Below are 13,671 nucleotides of genomic sequence, written 5' to 3'. Positions count from 1 at the left end.
TATGGAACACATGTCTTCATGCCTTATGTGTTTTGTGAGCATCCTGCCTTTTGAATTCCTGACTTTCTTTACATATCTATTGCTTTACAGAAGTTATCATTGTTATTTGGACAATATAGCTCTTGGTGTACAACCCTGACCTTATGGAGAGTAGGTAGACTTCTTTCATTATAGTCTTCTCTTTTCAAGCATATTCTTATTGTCTGTCATCCAGAATTGCAAATTAGGCTGGTCTTGGTTAATGGGGTCATATAAGTGTAATGTGATGTCTCACTGCGACATGTAATGTCTTCCCACTGAAGGGTGATGAAGTGAAAAAGTAGGTTCTTTCCATTCCCATTTAATTAAGAGACAGAAACACTGGCTGTCTTATGCATCGCACTTGGCGGGAAAGACAAAAGTATTGTCTGCTAAATACTATGTTGCCACGTTGCATATTCAGTTAGTGATCTTACAGTACTTATAAGAATGTATAAATGGTTAAACATGAATGAAATATCAAAGGTAACGTAAGTATATGCCCTCCTGTAAAATAATAATGAAAGTGTACGTGAATACATATATTTGATATCTATACAATAAGCAGGATTTTTTTTTTACGTAAAGTACTTCTTTAATTTTTTTTATGCAAACCCATTGGGTTTGCACAGGAGAATGAGAATGACACTAGGGAGCTTTAGCATGGTCTGGACATTGACAGGGAGGTCTTTAGTCTTTCAAGATCTATCAAGTTGATGTCATTACGGAGCCATGTGCACAGAATACAACTATTTGTAGTTAATTGGTTGGAAGAAAACAGGTCAGCTTTGCTTGAATATTTTTTTATCCTTTTGGTAGATTTTTCTTGGAATTGTAATTTTTTTTACTTTCAGCTGGAAGTTAATGGAAATTCAAAAATTGAATTGGCATATTACAATCCTCGTTTGGCTGTCTGGGAACCATTGTTAGAACCAGTTGAGATTTCTGATATTCGAGGAACTCCAGAATTTCATCCATGGGAACTTGATTTTGAGGTAAAGCATATTTTATTGCAATTTTAGTTTTATATTTTCATGAAGATATTGTAATGGCATTGGCAGATTCACTAGCCATCTGAGTAAATAAAGAAGACCACTCAGTGGTAAAATGGTTCTGAAGTGTTGCTAAATATATTACCAAAATGTGTCAGATGCTGGAATTCTGAAAAAAATGTCCACCAACAAACTTTCAACAGAAGATTGGAGTGTTCCCTATGTTGTCTTTATTCTGATGTTAAGGATAAACTTATGTATTTTCTTGAAGGGAGGTAGTGGTAAGCACTTCATATTCATAAGTTAAACTATCTAGAATTAAAGTGAGTTATAACTTTTCAAACCCTAACACAGTCAAGAATCTGGTCATTGTTGTAAGGAATTAATTTTCCAATCTTTTCCCTCTTATTTGGTGTTTGTTTAAACATTTTTATCTTCCTAAGATGTCGCAAGAGCTGACGTCTAGTCAAGTCAATACCCCATCAGTGAGTCCAGCAGTATCTCCTACCACACCCCCGGACATTGATGAAACTGATTTTGAAGAACTGGCTTTACAGCAGGCTGTAACAACTCTTTCAATTACTGCAAGAGTAAGTTTTTTAAAACAATTATAAATGTCTTGCTTTCTCTGAGACATTTGTTTTGGTCACTAAAGATATTAAATTCTATAAAGATAATATTTGATTTCTCGGCAATTTATAGATATTGTATTCTTGAAGGCAAATGTTGCATTAGTACATTAATATTTACCATGCATTCCTATGGTCTTTTACAAATACTAGTTAAACAAGTGGTTTTGATGTATCAGTCAAAGAATGTGTAAATTAGCCATTACATTTGGAAACCCATTACTCACTGGTAATAACTCCTTCTACTTTGAAACTTATGTTAATTATTCTTCTCTGACTTATTCTTTGTATGTTTTTTGGATAGAGGTGTTTACAGAAATAGTGAAAAAAACAAGTCCTTAGGAACATGATGAAGATGGAAAGCAGTCATACGTGATTTTTCCTTGGTTTTGCTTTAAACATTTAGTAGATTTTGATGGTGCAATTTTGGAATCTTTGATCTCCTTCAGTTGTGATCTGGTGATATGATACAGTGTTTGTCATCTGATTGGGTACACTTTTTCCCCATTTTAACATACAGACTTGGATTACTTCTAGTTTTGCAACCTTGACTAGTATGAATTCAAGGACTATTTGTTTAAAAGTTTCTAGGTCTGCTTTCTCATCCAGGGACTGGTTCCCATTTGATCAGGTGGGCCTGTCATAGAAATTGGGCTTCTAGTCTCTTGGTAACTAATTTTTTTTTCAGGTGGGCCTGTCATAGAAATTGGGCTTCTAGTCTCTTGGTAACTAATTTTTTTTCAGGTGGGCCTGTCATAGAAATTGGGCTTCTAGTCTCTTGGTAACTAATTTTTTTTAATTGTGCAATACCCTTTTCAATGGGTCATTAACATATATGTGATTTCCTTTCAGAAAAGTTTTCCAGGGTACATTATGTATCTTCTCCTTCCCATGTTTTCCATAGATAAATGGAGAAATTGCAATCAAGAGTCAGAAACCAGAGAAAGGTTGATGTTGCATGAAAAGATGGTGAAATAGAAAACTTCTTAAGGATACAGATAGTATACTACTTATAAATGGAAGCTGTGTTAATAGGTATAATTCTGAACTTGGCAGTTATATATAGTTGCTATCAATGATGATGCATACAAATTTATTTGGCCTCAGAAAGCAAAGGCTGTAGCTGTTTCTTGTCATCCTTTAGAAAAGGACCTACATTTGAAGAGCCCTTTGTTTAGGGACCTGCAGTGTTCACCTCAGGAGGCTTGTTCATTTTGTGTTGACTGGTCTATGAATCAGTGGTTCCTCTATGATCTGAGATGAATGTATTACTGTTGAGCATCCAAGACTGCAGCTGGTGCTTGTAACTGTTCTTCGTCTAGTGCTGTGCCTACTGCTGTCAAGACTCAGGGGCATAGGCCTACTCCAGTTTTGACCCCTTTTGTCTGATCAACTGATGAAGCCTTCCCTCCCCAAATGCATTAAACCCTTATTCTTGAAAAGAATGTCTTTCTTTTCATTGACTGCCCATACAGCCTGAGGATTTGTTCCTCCTTGTCTCCTGCCTTCTCCTGTAATTGCATTCACTCATCCTCTGTTGGAATTCTTTCATGCAGTGTACATCTCATTCTTGACTTCCTTGAAGAAGATCTATGCCCCCTGAGTTTCAGGGCCAGTTCATGGCTGGGGTTGATTTGTACATGGACTATTTAATTGCCAGTCCTTTGCTTTACACTTCATCTCTGCTGCCTGCTGTCTTCTTGCCTGTGTTTGTGACTGCTACAGCTTCAATGACATCTGCAGCCCGTTATCCCTACCCTCTGTGTACTTCATTTTTGCTTGGTTCATCCTTTAGGGAATAGAGTACATGGTTTCTAGGAGACCATCCAGGTATTTTCTTGTCACCCCCAGCTTACATTTAGCTCAGCTCTTGACAGGTGCTAATAGGTCATCTGGTATTGTGGAATTAGTTCATTGCAGTCATTTCTGCATTCATTCCCTTCAGTTTTGATTTAGGAAAGTTCCTGTGGGAGGTATTAGGGATGCCCTTGCTAGAGCTGCTCACTACATCATTTAACACCCAACAACCACCTTACTGTTTTTCCCAGCCAGACCCAGCAACTTTGGCAATGGATGCTATGCTTCAGATCAAGGATGTTCTAAACATCTACTTCTTCCCCATTTTGGATAGCTCAGGGTGTTCCTGGTGAAGTTTTGGATTAATGCAAACACCAGATAACTCTCATCTGCCCCTTTTGACCCTAGCAAGAGTGTTTACTGGACTTCCTGGACCTTATTGCAGACAACCACCACTTTCAGTCATCCAGATTCCATACATCCTCTCACATGGAGGTTATCCATTATAGTCTTAGAGAATGGCTTGTCAGGGGTTACAGCAGCATTTGTTGCTGCCAGTGCTGATCCTCTATCACTTCCCTTTACCAGAAGGAGTGGGTGCAGTTTGTTGTGTGATGTAATGAACTGGGTTCTCATCCATTCAGAGACTCCATTTCATTGCTAGCTGATTTCTTCATTCACATTGTGAAGGAGCATGCTCTGTCTGAGCTATTAAGGGTTGTAAGTCAGCTCTTTTTCCTTTTCAAAACTATTCTAGTGTTCCATAGCATACAAATAATTTTACATTGAAGGCATATATTGTTATCCAGCAGAGTAACTTAATATCTGATATAGAAGGGTTGATCTCGTGTGGAACAGAGCACTGATTTATTTCATAACCAGTTTAATATTATAATTTATGTAGTAATACGTTTTTTTCAGGCACCTCTCCAGCTAACAATGACAAGAACATTTTTCGAAGTTTTGACATCTCTGTCAGAAGCATTCACTGATGCATACAAGCGCCAGCTGACTGCAAGAGATACACTTACAGCCCCTTACCGCATTGTTAATTACACGGGCATGCACATTAATGTAGTTGTGAAAGGTTCTGATTTTCAGGTAAGATCACTTTTTCCAATCTTCTTTTTATCAAGATACTGTACATAGATAAGTTAGTTATATTGTATAATACTCTGGTTTGTTATGAATGAACAGACCCTCAACAGGTAAAATTAAAATGACTTGGAAACACATCAGAAGTGCCATGAAAAGTAATATTGATTTATAATTTTTATATCAAACAGGTAGCCACGGAAGGGGGAGAAAACGTTGATGAAGTAACTGTGGAATCTGGAGCAGAAGTGGAGGTGAAGCAAGTTATTCAAAAGCATACAAGAGCATCTTCTCTTGTTTCTGACTGTGTTGCCGACAAAGATCGCACAATTAAAATAACAGTGAGTGAAGTTTTCTATCTGACTTTAACATTGTATTGAGTTCTGAATCATGTAGATGAGTGATTCTGAATAGATATACATATATTGCATGAGTTAGACAATCAGTTTGGTTTTCAGTATTCTCTTATCATAACTTTTGAAAATTTTATATTGCCAGAATGGGCTTTTGTGCTTGTTACCCTAAGTGTTATGTTTTTTATTATGTCAGTAGTTTAAAGTGGAGAAAAGGTTAACATTGATTAAATTTAAAATAAATTTTGTTATCAATATTTTGAAATATTGTGTGCCAGTGTGTTTTTTATTATACTAAAATTTCAATGGTAAAAGATCTGAAATTGAACACTATTTTTCAGCTTAAAAGACCATTGCTTTGTGATGTCAGTTTATGGTTGAAATTCAATCAGCAGTTTTCCCACTACAATTTTTCTCAAAATTATTTGCCAAAGTCATATTTTTTCATTGTTACCATTCTCTTTCATATTACAGGAAAGAAAATTGTTATGTTCAGTATATATGTGTATTTTATTTTACTATATTAAAACAATAGGCGAAGATAAAAAAAAGTACATTATTATACTCAGCTTATTTGAGAAAATATTTCATGACCTTGAACGTCGGAACTTCAGTGTGGATTAAAATATTGAAGTATTTCCCTTTACTTCCTCTTACTTCTTCCTAATGAACACCATATTCTTTGGAAGCTGGAATTTCAAGTCAATAGCCCTGTGGGCTTGTTCCATATGAATAGGTTTCATCTGCTTAATAATAATAATAATGATAATGAAGTGGCTTTGCAAAAAAGTAACTCATATTCTTCATTGTTTTCAGATTCCTTCTTTAGCCTCATCATGTAACATACCAGTGTCAAGAGCAGACAGGCGATACTTTCAGATTGAAAATAAACGAAGTGGGGAAAAATGGGGTTTGGTTGTGGCTATATCAGTTAATGGTGGATGTAGGATCATTACTCTCAGCTCATGTGTACAGGTAAGGATGTATTTTTAAAGTAGAAATTCCACTATGCTCATTCTAATTGAAATATGATAACATGATTAGATGTATCTCAAAACATTAACATTCCTACCATAAGTCAGTTAATATGTGCAGCTTATTCAGGATGAAGCTTCAATGAACCCTTCTCACTCAAGCTCTTGCTGATTTGCTGTCTCATGGATTATAATGATTCATATAAATTTACAGTTGTACTTCATGCAGTTTGTATGTGAAGAAAAGGCCTTGTCATAAAGCTTTTTTTTTGTGAAATTTACAATCTTCAGCATGGCTATTTTTTCTTTCAAAGCCTCTTGTATAAAGCTGAAACCTTTAAAATTTCTTCCAGAAACTATTGTATTCTTGAAACTGACAAATTTAAGTAAATTGCAACGTAGGCATTTCACTCGTTGGTTTTCAATATGTGTAAAGAAATCAAAATTTCCTCTGGAAATTTTATTTTCTCCATTATATGGCAGTGCTTTACATGTCTTTAACTTCTGACCAAAGGCTGGAACATCAAGTATGTGAAGGGAATGTAAGAAAAGATACTGAAAGTAATTTATGTAGATGATTTTACTGTGAAACACTTTATATACAACTCTATTAATCATAAGTGTGACACACACTTCTGTGGTAACTTTCATCTCAGAAGGGAGGGAGGAAAGGATCGGGCACTGAAGATTGTGAATAATGGGTTGTTAGAAAAATGCTTTTATTGTAAATTCGTATTTCGTGCTGATGAATTTCTTAACCATAAATGGCCAGAATCACAATTTAAGAGGGATGACAGTAGATGAGTCCCTGAAGATAATAGTAGACCCAGATGTAAGAGGTCCATTTCCCTTTTGATAACAAACAGTAGAGCTGATAAAAACTTCCAAAATCTTGGAAAATTTTGTAAGTAATGTATTTGAATACTCCAAGATAGTACATTCATCAAGCATGTAAGGCACGAAGGCAGGTGCTTTCCAGAAAATGCCTACATGTGTGCCGTAATATTTAGGGATGAAGTTGTGAAGATAATAAGGATGAATGACCTGGATCCCTCCTGACTGTTGGAACATAACTCTTCATGATGATAGGTCCCAACAAATGAAGTTCAAGAGATTTATGGGTCACATGATGTAGATAAATTCTTGCAAAATTACTAAGGCAATGCCATGTGCCTATTATAAGGTTAGTAGAGAAATCCAAGTTATATATTAAAGCCAGGAGAGAGAGGAGCACTCAAACATCTTTGGCCTTGATCTTGAGTTACAAAAGGTCCTCCTGAAGCTTATATGAAATAGAGTTCTTAGACAGGAGAATTGTAGTGGCCCCCTGTGGAAGAGCAAACAAGAAAATGGGTGGGAGGATTCTTTCTGCTAGTGATGCAATAGAGGGCACTCACTGGGAAGAGAAGATCATCTTTAGAAGAACGCAAAGCAGGAATAACAAAGTAGTCCAAGAGCAAGCCCCTTTTGTTAGAAGACTGAGTCTTGGCCACAAACTATTGTACAAATGAAAGACCCAAATAAGATTAATGGCTAGAATGAGAGACTTCATCTGAAAGTGCATGGAGCACAGTGTTATGCTTAGAAGAGGCACGGTCAGTCAGGAATGCAATCCTGAATGTCAGAGAGAGAGCACTTGACATTCCTTAGGTAAACAAAAAAGAAGTTGCTATTAGTGGAACAAGGGCCTTGAGCAAATGATTGAAGATACAGTAACTATATGACTGTGGAGACAGTGGAAGGTGGGGTGCTTCAGAAGACCCCTCCAAGCAGCATAAGGCCTGGGAAAGTTTGTGACAAGGTCAAAGAAGCCAGGAGTCATTCATGATCAAGAGTGAAAGATGTGATAGTCATTCACGTGTTTGCTGACATCCAAAACTTAGCTAGAAACCGTCTTAGCAGTCATAACAGGAGAAATACATGGACGTCCATACCATCAAAAGATGAGCATTCTACTACCCAATCCATTAAGTCCTACTAAGAGAATGGTACAGTGGTTGTTTGGTGTTCAGTGACATGTCAAACAGATCCAGCAAAGTGCATCACCTATACTTGTCATTGGGTTTTGCAGACATCCAAGCGAAGAGACTATTCTGAGGGAAGGATCTGATGAGCCTTGCTGATTGTTCACCATGACAGTGTGAACGCCAGAACAAACCAAGGGCTCAGTGATGACCTGAGGCTTTTTTACCCAAGTAAAGATTTTGATTATGAACAAATAGAGAGAGGCTGACATTGTCCCTCCTTGGTTTTACAGAAAAGATATTTAATACTAATAGATTTAAATTTACTGTACAAATTACAAATTATTGTTGGTTTATTAATGATCACTGGAATTAGTGACTTGCCATTGATGCACTGGCTTGATGAAAATATTGGGATCTCATACTGCTGATTGAAATTACATATTACGGTCTTTAATCAGAAGTTATAAACATGTAAGACAAAAGCATTACTATCTTAAGCTTTTAAAATTGATCAGAGCAGGTCCTTATTAAGTAATATTGCATTGTAGAATAATTATGTTGTTGTTTCAGTAATTTTTTAGTTTATGTAATAGACTTTTTTTTACAAATCTTTGTTGTTCTATAAGAGATGACCAGCTTTGATGACTTGCCATTGTTGCACTGGCATTTGGGAAATTTTTGGAACTTGCACTGTTAATAAGCAGCTTTACATCTTAAAATTTTACATTTCAATCATTTATCAGAAATTAGACACATAAACAGTAATACATTCCTTCTTAAACTATTAAAATTGTTTAGAACTGTTCCTTGTGAAATATGTATTCAAAGTTATTTTGCTTCTTTGTCTCCTTGCATTGACAGGTGAAAAATAATCTTGATGTATCAGTCGATGTTTATTATATGACTGAACGTGGTAATGAAGTAGAGTTTGTTCTTACATTGGATCCTGACAAAGAAGCTCTGCTGCCACTTCGTGCAGTTTATACACCATCAGCAGAACTCTTCTTTTCTGTTGAAGGGTTAGTGTTGTCTGCACTGTTTTATGTAATGTTTAGCTGTTTCAGCTTTCAGAATGTTAGTGATCAACATGAAAGTAGTTTATGAATCCTGATTAATTGACAATGCTTAGATTTTGTTACTTCTAAATATGCTTTTGAATAGGAGGGTGCCTGGAATTCTATATAAATGTTATTGCAAACTTGAAACATTTTGGGTAGAATGTCCATGTATAGAAAAGTTATCAGATTTCACCAATGCAAATGGATAAAATTTTAAATGCGTGAGGGCTCCCAAAGGCTGCTGTTTTGCTAAATCAAGAAATTTTTTCTGTCAAGATTTGAAACTTAAGTTACACATGTGTACCCTATGGTTTTCTTTGCTAGTTAGTCTTCAGTTACACATACGTCTTTCATTCTTTTCTTTCTCATCTTTGCTGATTTAACTTGCTAATGAAAGTAAATTGACAGCTGCAATATCTGAATATAAGTGCTTAGCTGTAATGAGAAAATTTTTCTTGTAATTCACCTTTCTAAAACTTTTTAATTACTGAGACTGTAGTAATGATGCCATTGGCCATTACACAGACACTCGGTGTGCATTGTCCCATTTGTTTGGCGAGGCCTTCAGAATACTCCTGGCTTTACTCAAGAACTACAGTGTTTGCCACGTGATGTTCATGAGGTTCATGCTGTTCCCTTCTACATATCTGTGAGTAAATACTAACTTGATTTTGCTGTTATTTCATATTTCTTTTGTATCAATACTGTAGTATTTTTATAAATGTGCTAGAACAAAGGTTAGTGGTCTGCAAAAAATAGGTTCTTGTATCTTTGCTTATCCTGGTTTGATGCACAAAAATTTAATCTTTTAAAGCACTGTCTATAATTATTTACATTGTTTGAAAGATGTGATGGTATTCCGACTTTCAATAAATTTTCCATAATCTGTTTCTTGTGATTTTCTCATTCTACAATGAAGACGACAGTTTGCAGATGAAATGCTTTCTTAACACCATCATTGTTCTTAATGGTAATGATGTCTTGTACAAGTATCCCCATGGCCTTCTCATGTCTGTGATGTAAATTAATTATTTAAATTCAGATTTTGAGCCATACTACGGGCATTCAGCACCTGATGTAAATGAGTACAGGAAAGTCAGTTTGCATAATAGAAATCTGTGATGAAGCTTAACAAACTGCACACTTGATGCTTAGTATGTTTTATGATTAAGCTCTGTTTTTCCAATTTGGTAATTTTGTTGAGTAATGTATTATGGTTACAGCTATTCCGAGATTTGTTGTTATCAAAATTCCTAGGCAATGCCTAGAACACTTAACACTTAAGTATTGTTATACCCAAATTATCATTTTTTATAGTGTAGATTTATCTAGCATCATTTGTAGACAGTATTAACATACCTTGAAGTGTTTCTGGGGGTATTTTTCTAAAGTTGATGTCAGTTAATGGAGGCATTGAGATGGTTGGTGATAGTTTATCATTATAACTACTCTTTTAGAAGTAAGTGTACAGTATATTGTTTTTGCTTACATTATTGCGATTGTCTTTCGTGACAAACCCTAGAACTAGGATCTGAGGATGAAAGATTGTAATAACTGCATAAAATTATATGATGCCTTTACAAAAGAAATTGCCCCCCAGTTAAATAAAATTTCTGAATGAATTATTTACTCAATTTTGCTAATATATTTCAGGTTGGTCTCTAGTACACCTGGTTCTTAAAATTTCTTTCCACTCAATAATAATATTATTATTATTTTGAAAGTGTGAAATAAATACTCTCATAAGCCGAGTTGATTTTGTGTAGTTTTTATGGTTTTCCTTATATCTTAAAATGCAAAAGTTATTATTGATAAGAGTATGGGGTTATCAGAATTACTTCAGAAATTACAAAATGCTCACTAGTTAATATTGCTGTGCAGCAATGTTATTATTGTATCAAACAGAAAGTTACTGAGAGATGTGATGTCCTCAGGGCAGAAATTAGCAGATCTCAATGACTGAGTTGTCTTGGGTATGTGATGAGAAGTGAAAGGTTGGTCAGGTAAGTAGTATTTTAGATATGTGAGTAGAAGACCATGCACCAGTATGAAGGCTCAGAAAATCATTGAGATAAGGGCAAGGTTGAAGATCTACACCAGATTGGATTCATGCAGAAGTATACAAGATAGTTGAGGTTAGAGCTGTTCCTTGTTTGATACCATAAATGAAAAAATGTAGAAGTGGTAATGATGATTGTGTGTGTTTTTCAGGCTACTGGAGATGTTGAGCAGATTTTGTGGGAGAACACAAATCGACGGACAATGTCTAGTGCTCTACACAAAATTCAGCTTTGGCCCTGTATAAAGCTTACTAATGCATTGCCAATTCCAGTCGCCTTAGAACCCCCAGGAACACTTACCAGTAGAGTTTTAATGCCAGGGACTTCTATTCAACTCACAAAAGCTCGATTAGGCTCTATGTATTTGGAATTGCAGGTAAGGTGCCAGTGAATTTACTTAATTTCACTTTTGCAACACTACTAGAGTGAAAAGGGGAAACTCCATTTAATCTCAACAAAACATGTAACCTCAATAAGAGTGTACCTCACTGTACCTAAATTAGTAATATCAATATTTTCAAATACGGAATTAAGTATATAACATAAAATAGTTGAGGAGATTGTTGAGTCACGATCACATGAATGGATTATTTTTTTGGAAGTAAAAGTAATTACTGGAAGAAAGGAAGGTTAAAGAAATTGAAAAGCTAGATGGGGAGAGATCAAAAATGAAAAGCAAAGGCAAAAGCTGTGCAGCTGCACTTCAGCACTGTACCTTGTTCAGTGTTCATCACATGACACATTGCAGGTAAAAGGATTAGAGATGTTCTGTGTATCCAGTGAATTGTGCATTTTCTTTTTCTCCAAAATTTTTGCATTATGGAAACTCAATTTTTCTTATTTTGTGATATGCAGCACTGGTCTTTTGAACTGGAGAGGCAGAATGACAGTCAAAGTATTTTCATTCAGTACAGTATATATATTGTGATGTCATAATTTTTCATTATTTAGCCGAGTTTTTATTTTACCTTTCCTTAAGTACTACTATATATCTGAATTGTTAATAAGATATATTATTATGGTTTCTATGTGTATTTCATTATTGTAAATGGCTTTAGAAATCTTAATTTTGCCTCTCTTTCAGCTCATGGATTATCAGTATCGTGACTGGATTTGTGGTAAAGCAATTGAAGCCAGTCCACCAGAACTTAGTGTCTGGACTTTTGAGTCACGTGGAGATCAGATAAATGGACCACTTTACCTAGATCTTGGCATGCATGTTTCCCGAACCAAATCCACTCTCTCTCTTACGATATATTGCCCATTTTGGATGGTCAATAAAACTGGTCTCATGTTAACTTACAGGGTGAGTATTGCATAATATTGGTGATGAATGCAAGGGAAGTTTAGTATAAGTAGCTTGTGCCTAAAGTGAACTGTACATCGACAGTATGGGTGAGGGAAGGGAGGAAATTACTATAGTTTTCATAGACATTTTTGCTGCAATGCCATAACAAAAGGAAATAATTATGGCATATCTCTAGGAAACATACAAAAGTTCATTATGCTTAGCAACTTTGTATATAATTTGGCATAATGAATGCAGTTTCTAAGATACTGAAATGAGTAGGTTTTGTATATATTTTGGCATAATGAATGCAGTTTCTAAAATACTGAAATGACTAGGTTTATCAGATACAATTTATTCTTGTAGCTCACTACAGATTTTAATTGTATTTTTGAACATATTTACTAGTTTGAAGTACAAAAGTAATTGTTTTTTGATAAGGCATCTGTGTTGAATCCTTGTGTATAAAAGAATGTGGTGTAGGAGTCAGTTACTCCAACAAGGCTCATAATTTGGTTAATGCTGAGTGGATTGTTCCTGTCTCTTCAGATGTTCATATACACTACAAGCCCATTGCTTTTACTAAAGCCTTTACTCGTTTGGTTAAACTCTGCTGAATTACTTGCAACAACGGAAGCAATTATTAGAAGATATGTGAGACTTCTTGCATTAATTAGAACCTCTAGTCTCATCTGTTGAATACTCTCACTCTTCTAGACTTGGTTTAGTTATAAGAAGGTGTGTAGTGACAGATCTTCACCTGACTGTGCTGTTAACATCCTTCCTTCAGCTTCGTTTATCATTAATGGAATTTAGTATTTGGATTCTTATATACATTTGGATTTTAATGTGTTGAATGATTTGCACAATTAATTTTGTAGTTTGTGTGATCTGAGTTAATTCAGTTATTAATATTCTTCTGTCTTATTTGTAAAAACTACAACAGTTTTTTACCATGAAGTATATATATGTGTAATATGCTTTTCCATGTTTCACCATCAAGCTCATATGTGTTGTGTGCTTTTGCTTTTTACTTAACCCTTTGAGATTCCTAGGATTGACAATACGTGTCTGTAGCATAACACAATTTTGCTGATCACATAAGGCTTTAGAGGTATGCTTTGATCACTTGGTGTAATGTTAATTATCCTGCTACAGTATTGTTGGTGTTATTTTGCAGTTGAATATTTGCACCATATTGTAGGATGTTCAAAAAAGTTAAACAACAAACATAAATAGTCAGAAAGATTAATTGAGTTTAAAACAAATTTTTTTATTTGAAATTTTACTCTAAATACATATATGTATCATATATTCATTTTTGTTTGTACCATGTAGAAATACTTCATATAGTTTATTACTATTTATTCATACTAAATATTGCATAGTAAAGCATAAGAGACAAGATGCTAAAATTTCAAAGTATTTGCAAATTACATA

General features: G+C 35.0%; 1 protein-coding gene across 1 annotated transcript in view; it reads left to right on the top strand.

The window, feature by feature from the left end:
* Positions 1-13,671, top strand: part of LOC136835462 (intermembrane lipid transfer protein Vps13-like) — a 195,299-nt gene that overhangs the window by 107,391 nt on the left and 74,237 nt on the right. The window contains 9 exon segments of the mRNA XM_067099021.1: positions 873-1,013; positions 1,454-1,600; positions 4,358-4,537; positions 4,723-4,872; positions 5,701-5,859; positions 8,687-8,844; positions 9,409-9,532; positions 11,095-11,319; positions 12,028-12,249. Of these exon segments, the coding sequence (XP_066955122.1) occupies positions 873-1,013; positions 1,454-1,600; positions 4,358-4,537; positions 4,723-4,872; positions 5,701-5,859; positions 8,687-8,844; positions 9,409-9,532; positions 11,095-11,319; positions 12,028-12,249 (1,506 nt within the window).

The sequence above is a fragment of the Macrobrachium rosenbergii genome, chromosome 55, assembly GCF_040412425.1.
Source record: "Macrobrachium rosenbergii isolate ZJJX-2024 chromosome 55, ASM4041242v1, whole genome shotgun sequence".
NCBI lineage: Eukaryota > Metazoa > Arthropoda > Malacostraca > Decapoda > Palaemonidae > Macrobrachium > Macrobrachium rosenbergii.
The sequence above is the reverse complement of the archived record's forward strand: the minus strand, read 5'-3'. Positions and strand labels throughout refer to the sequence as shown.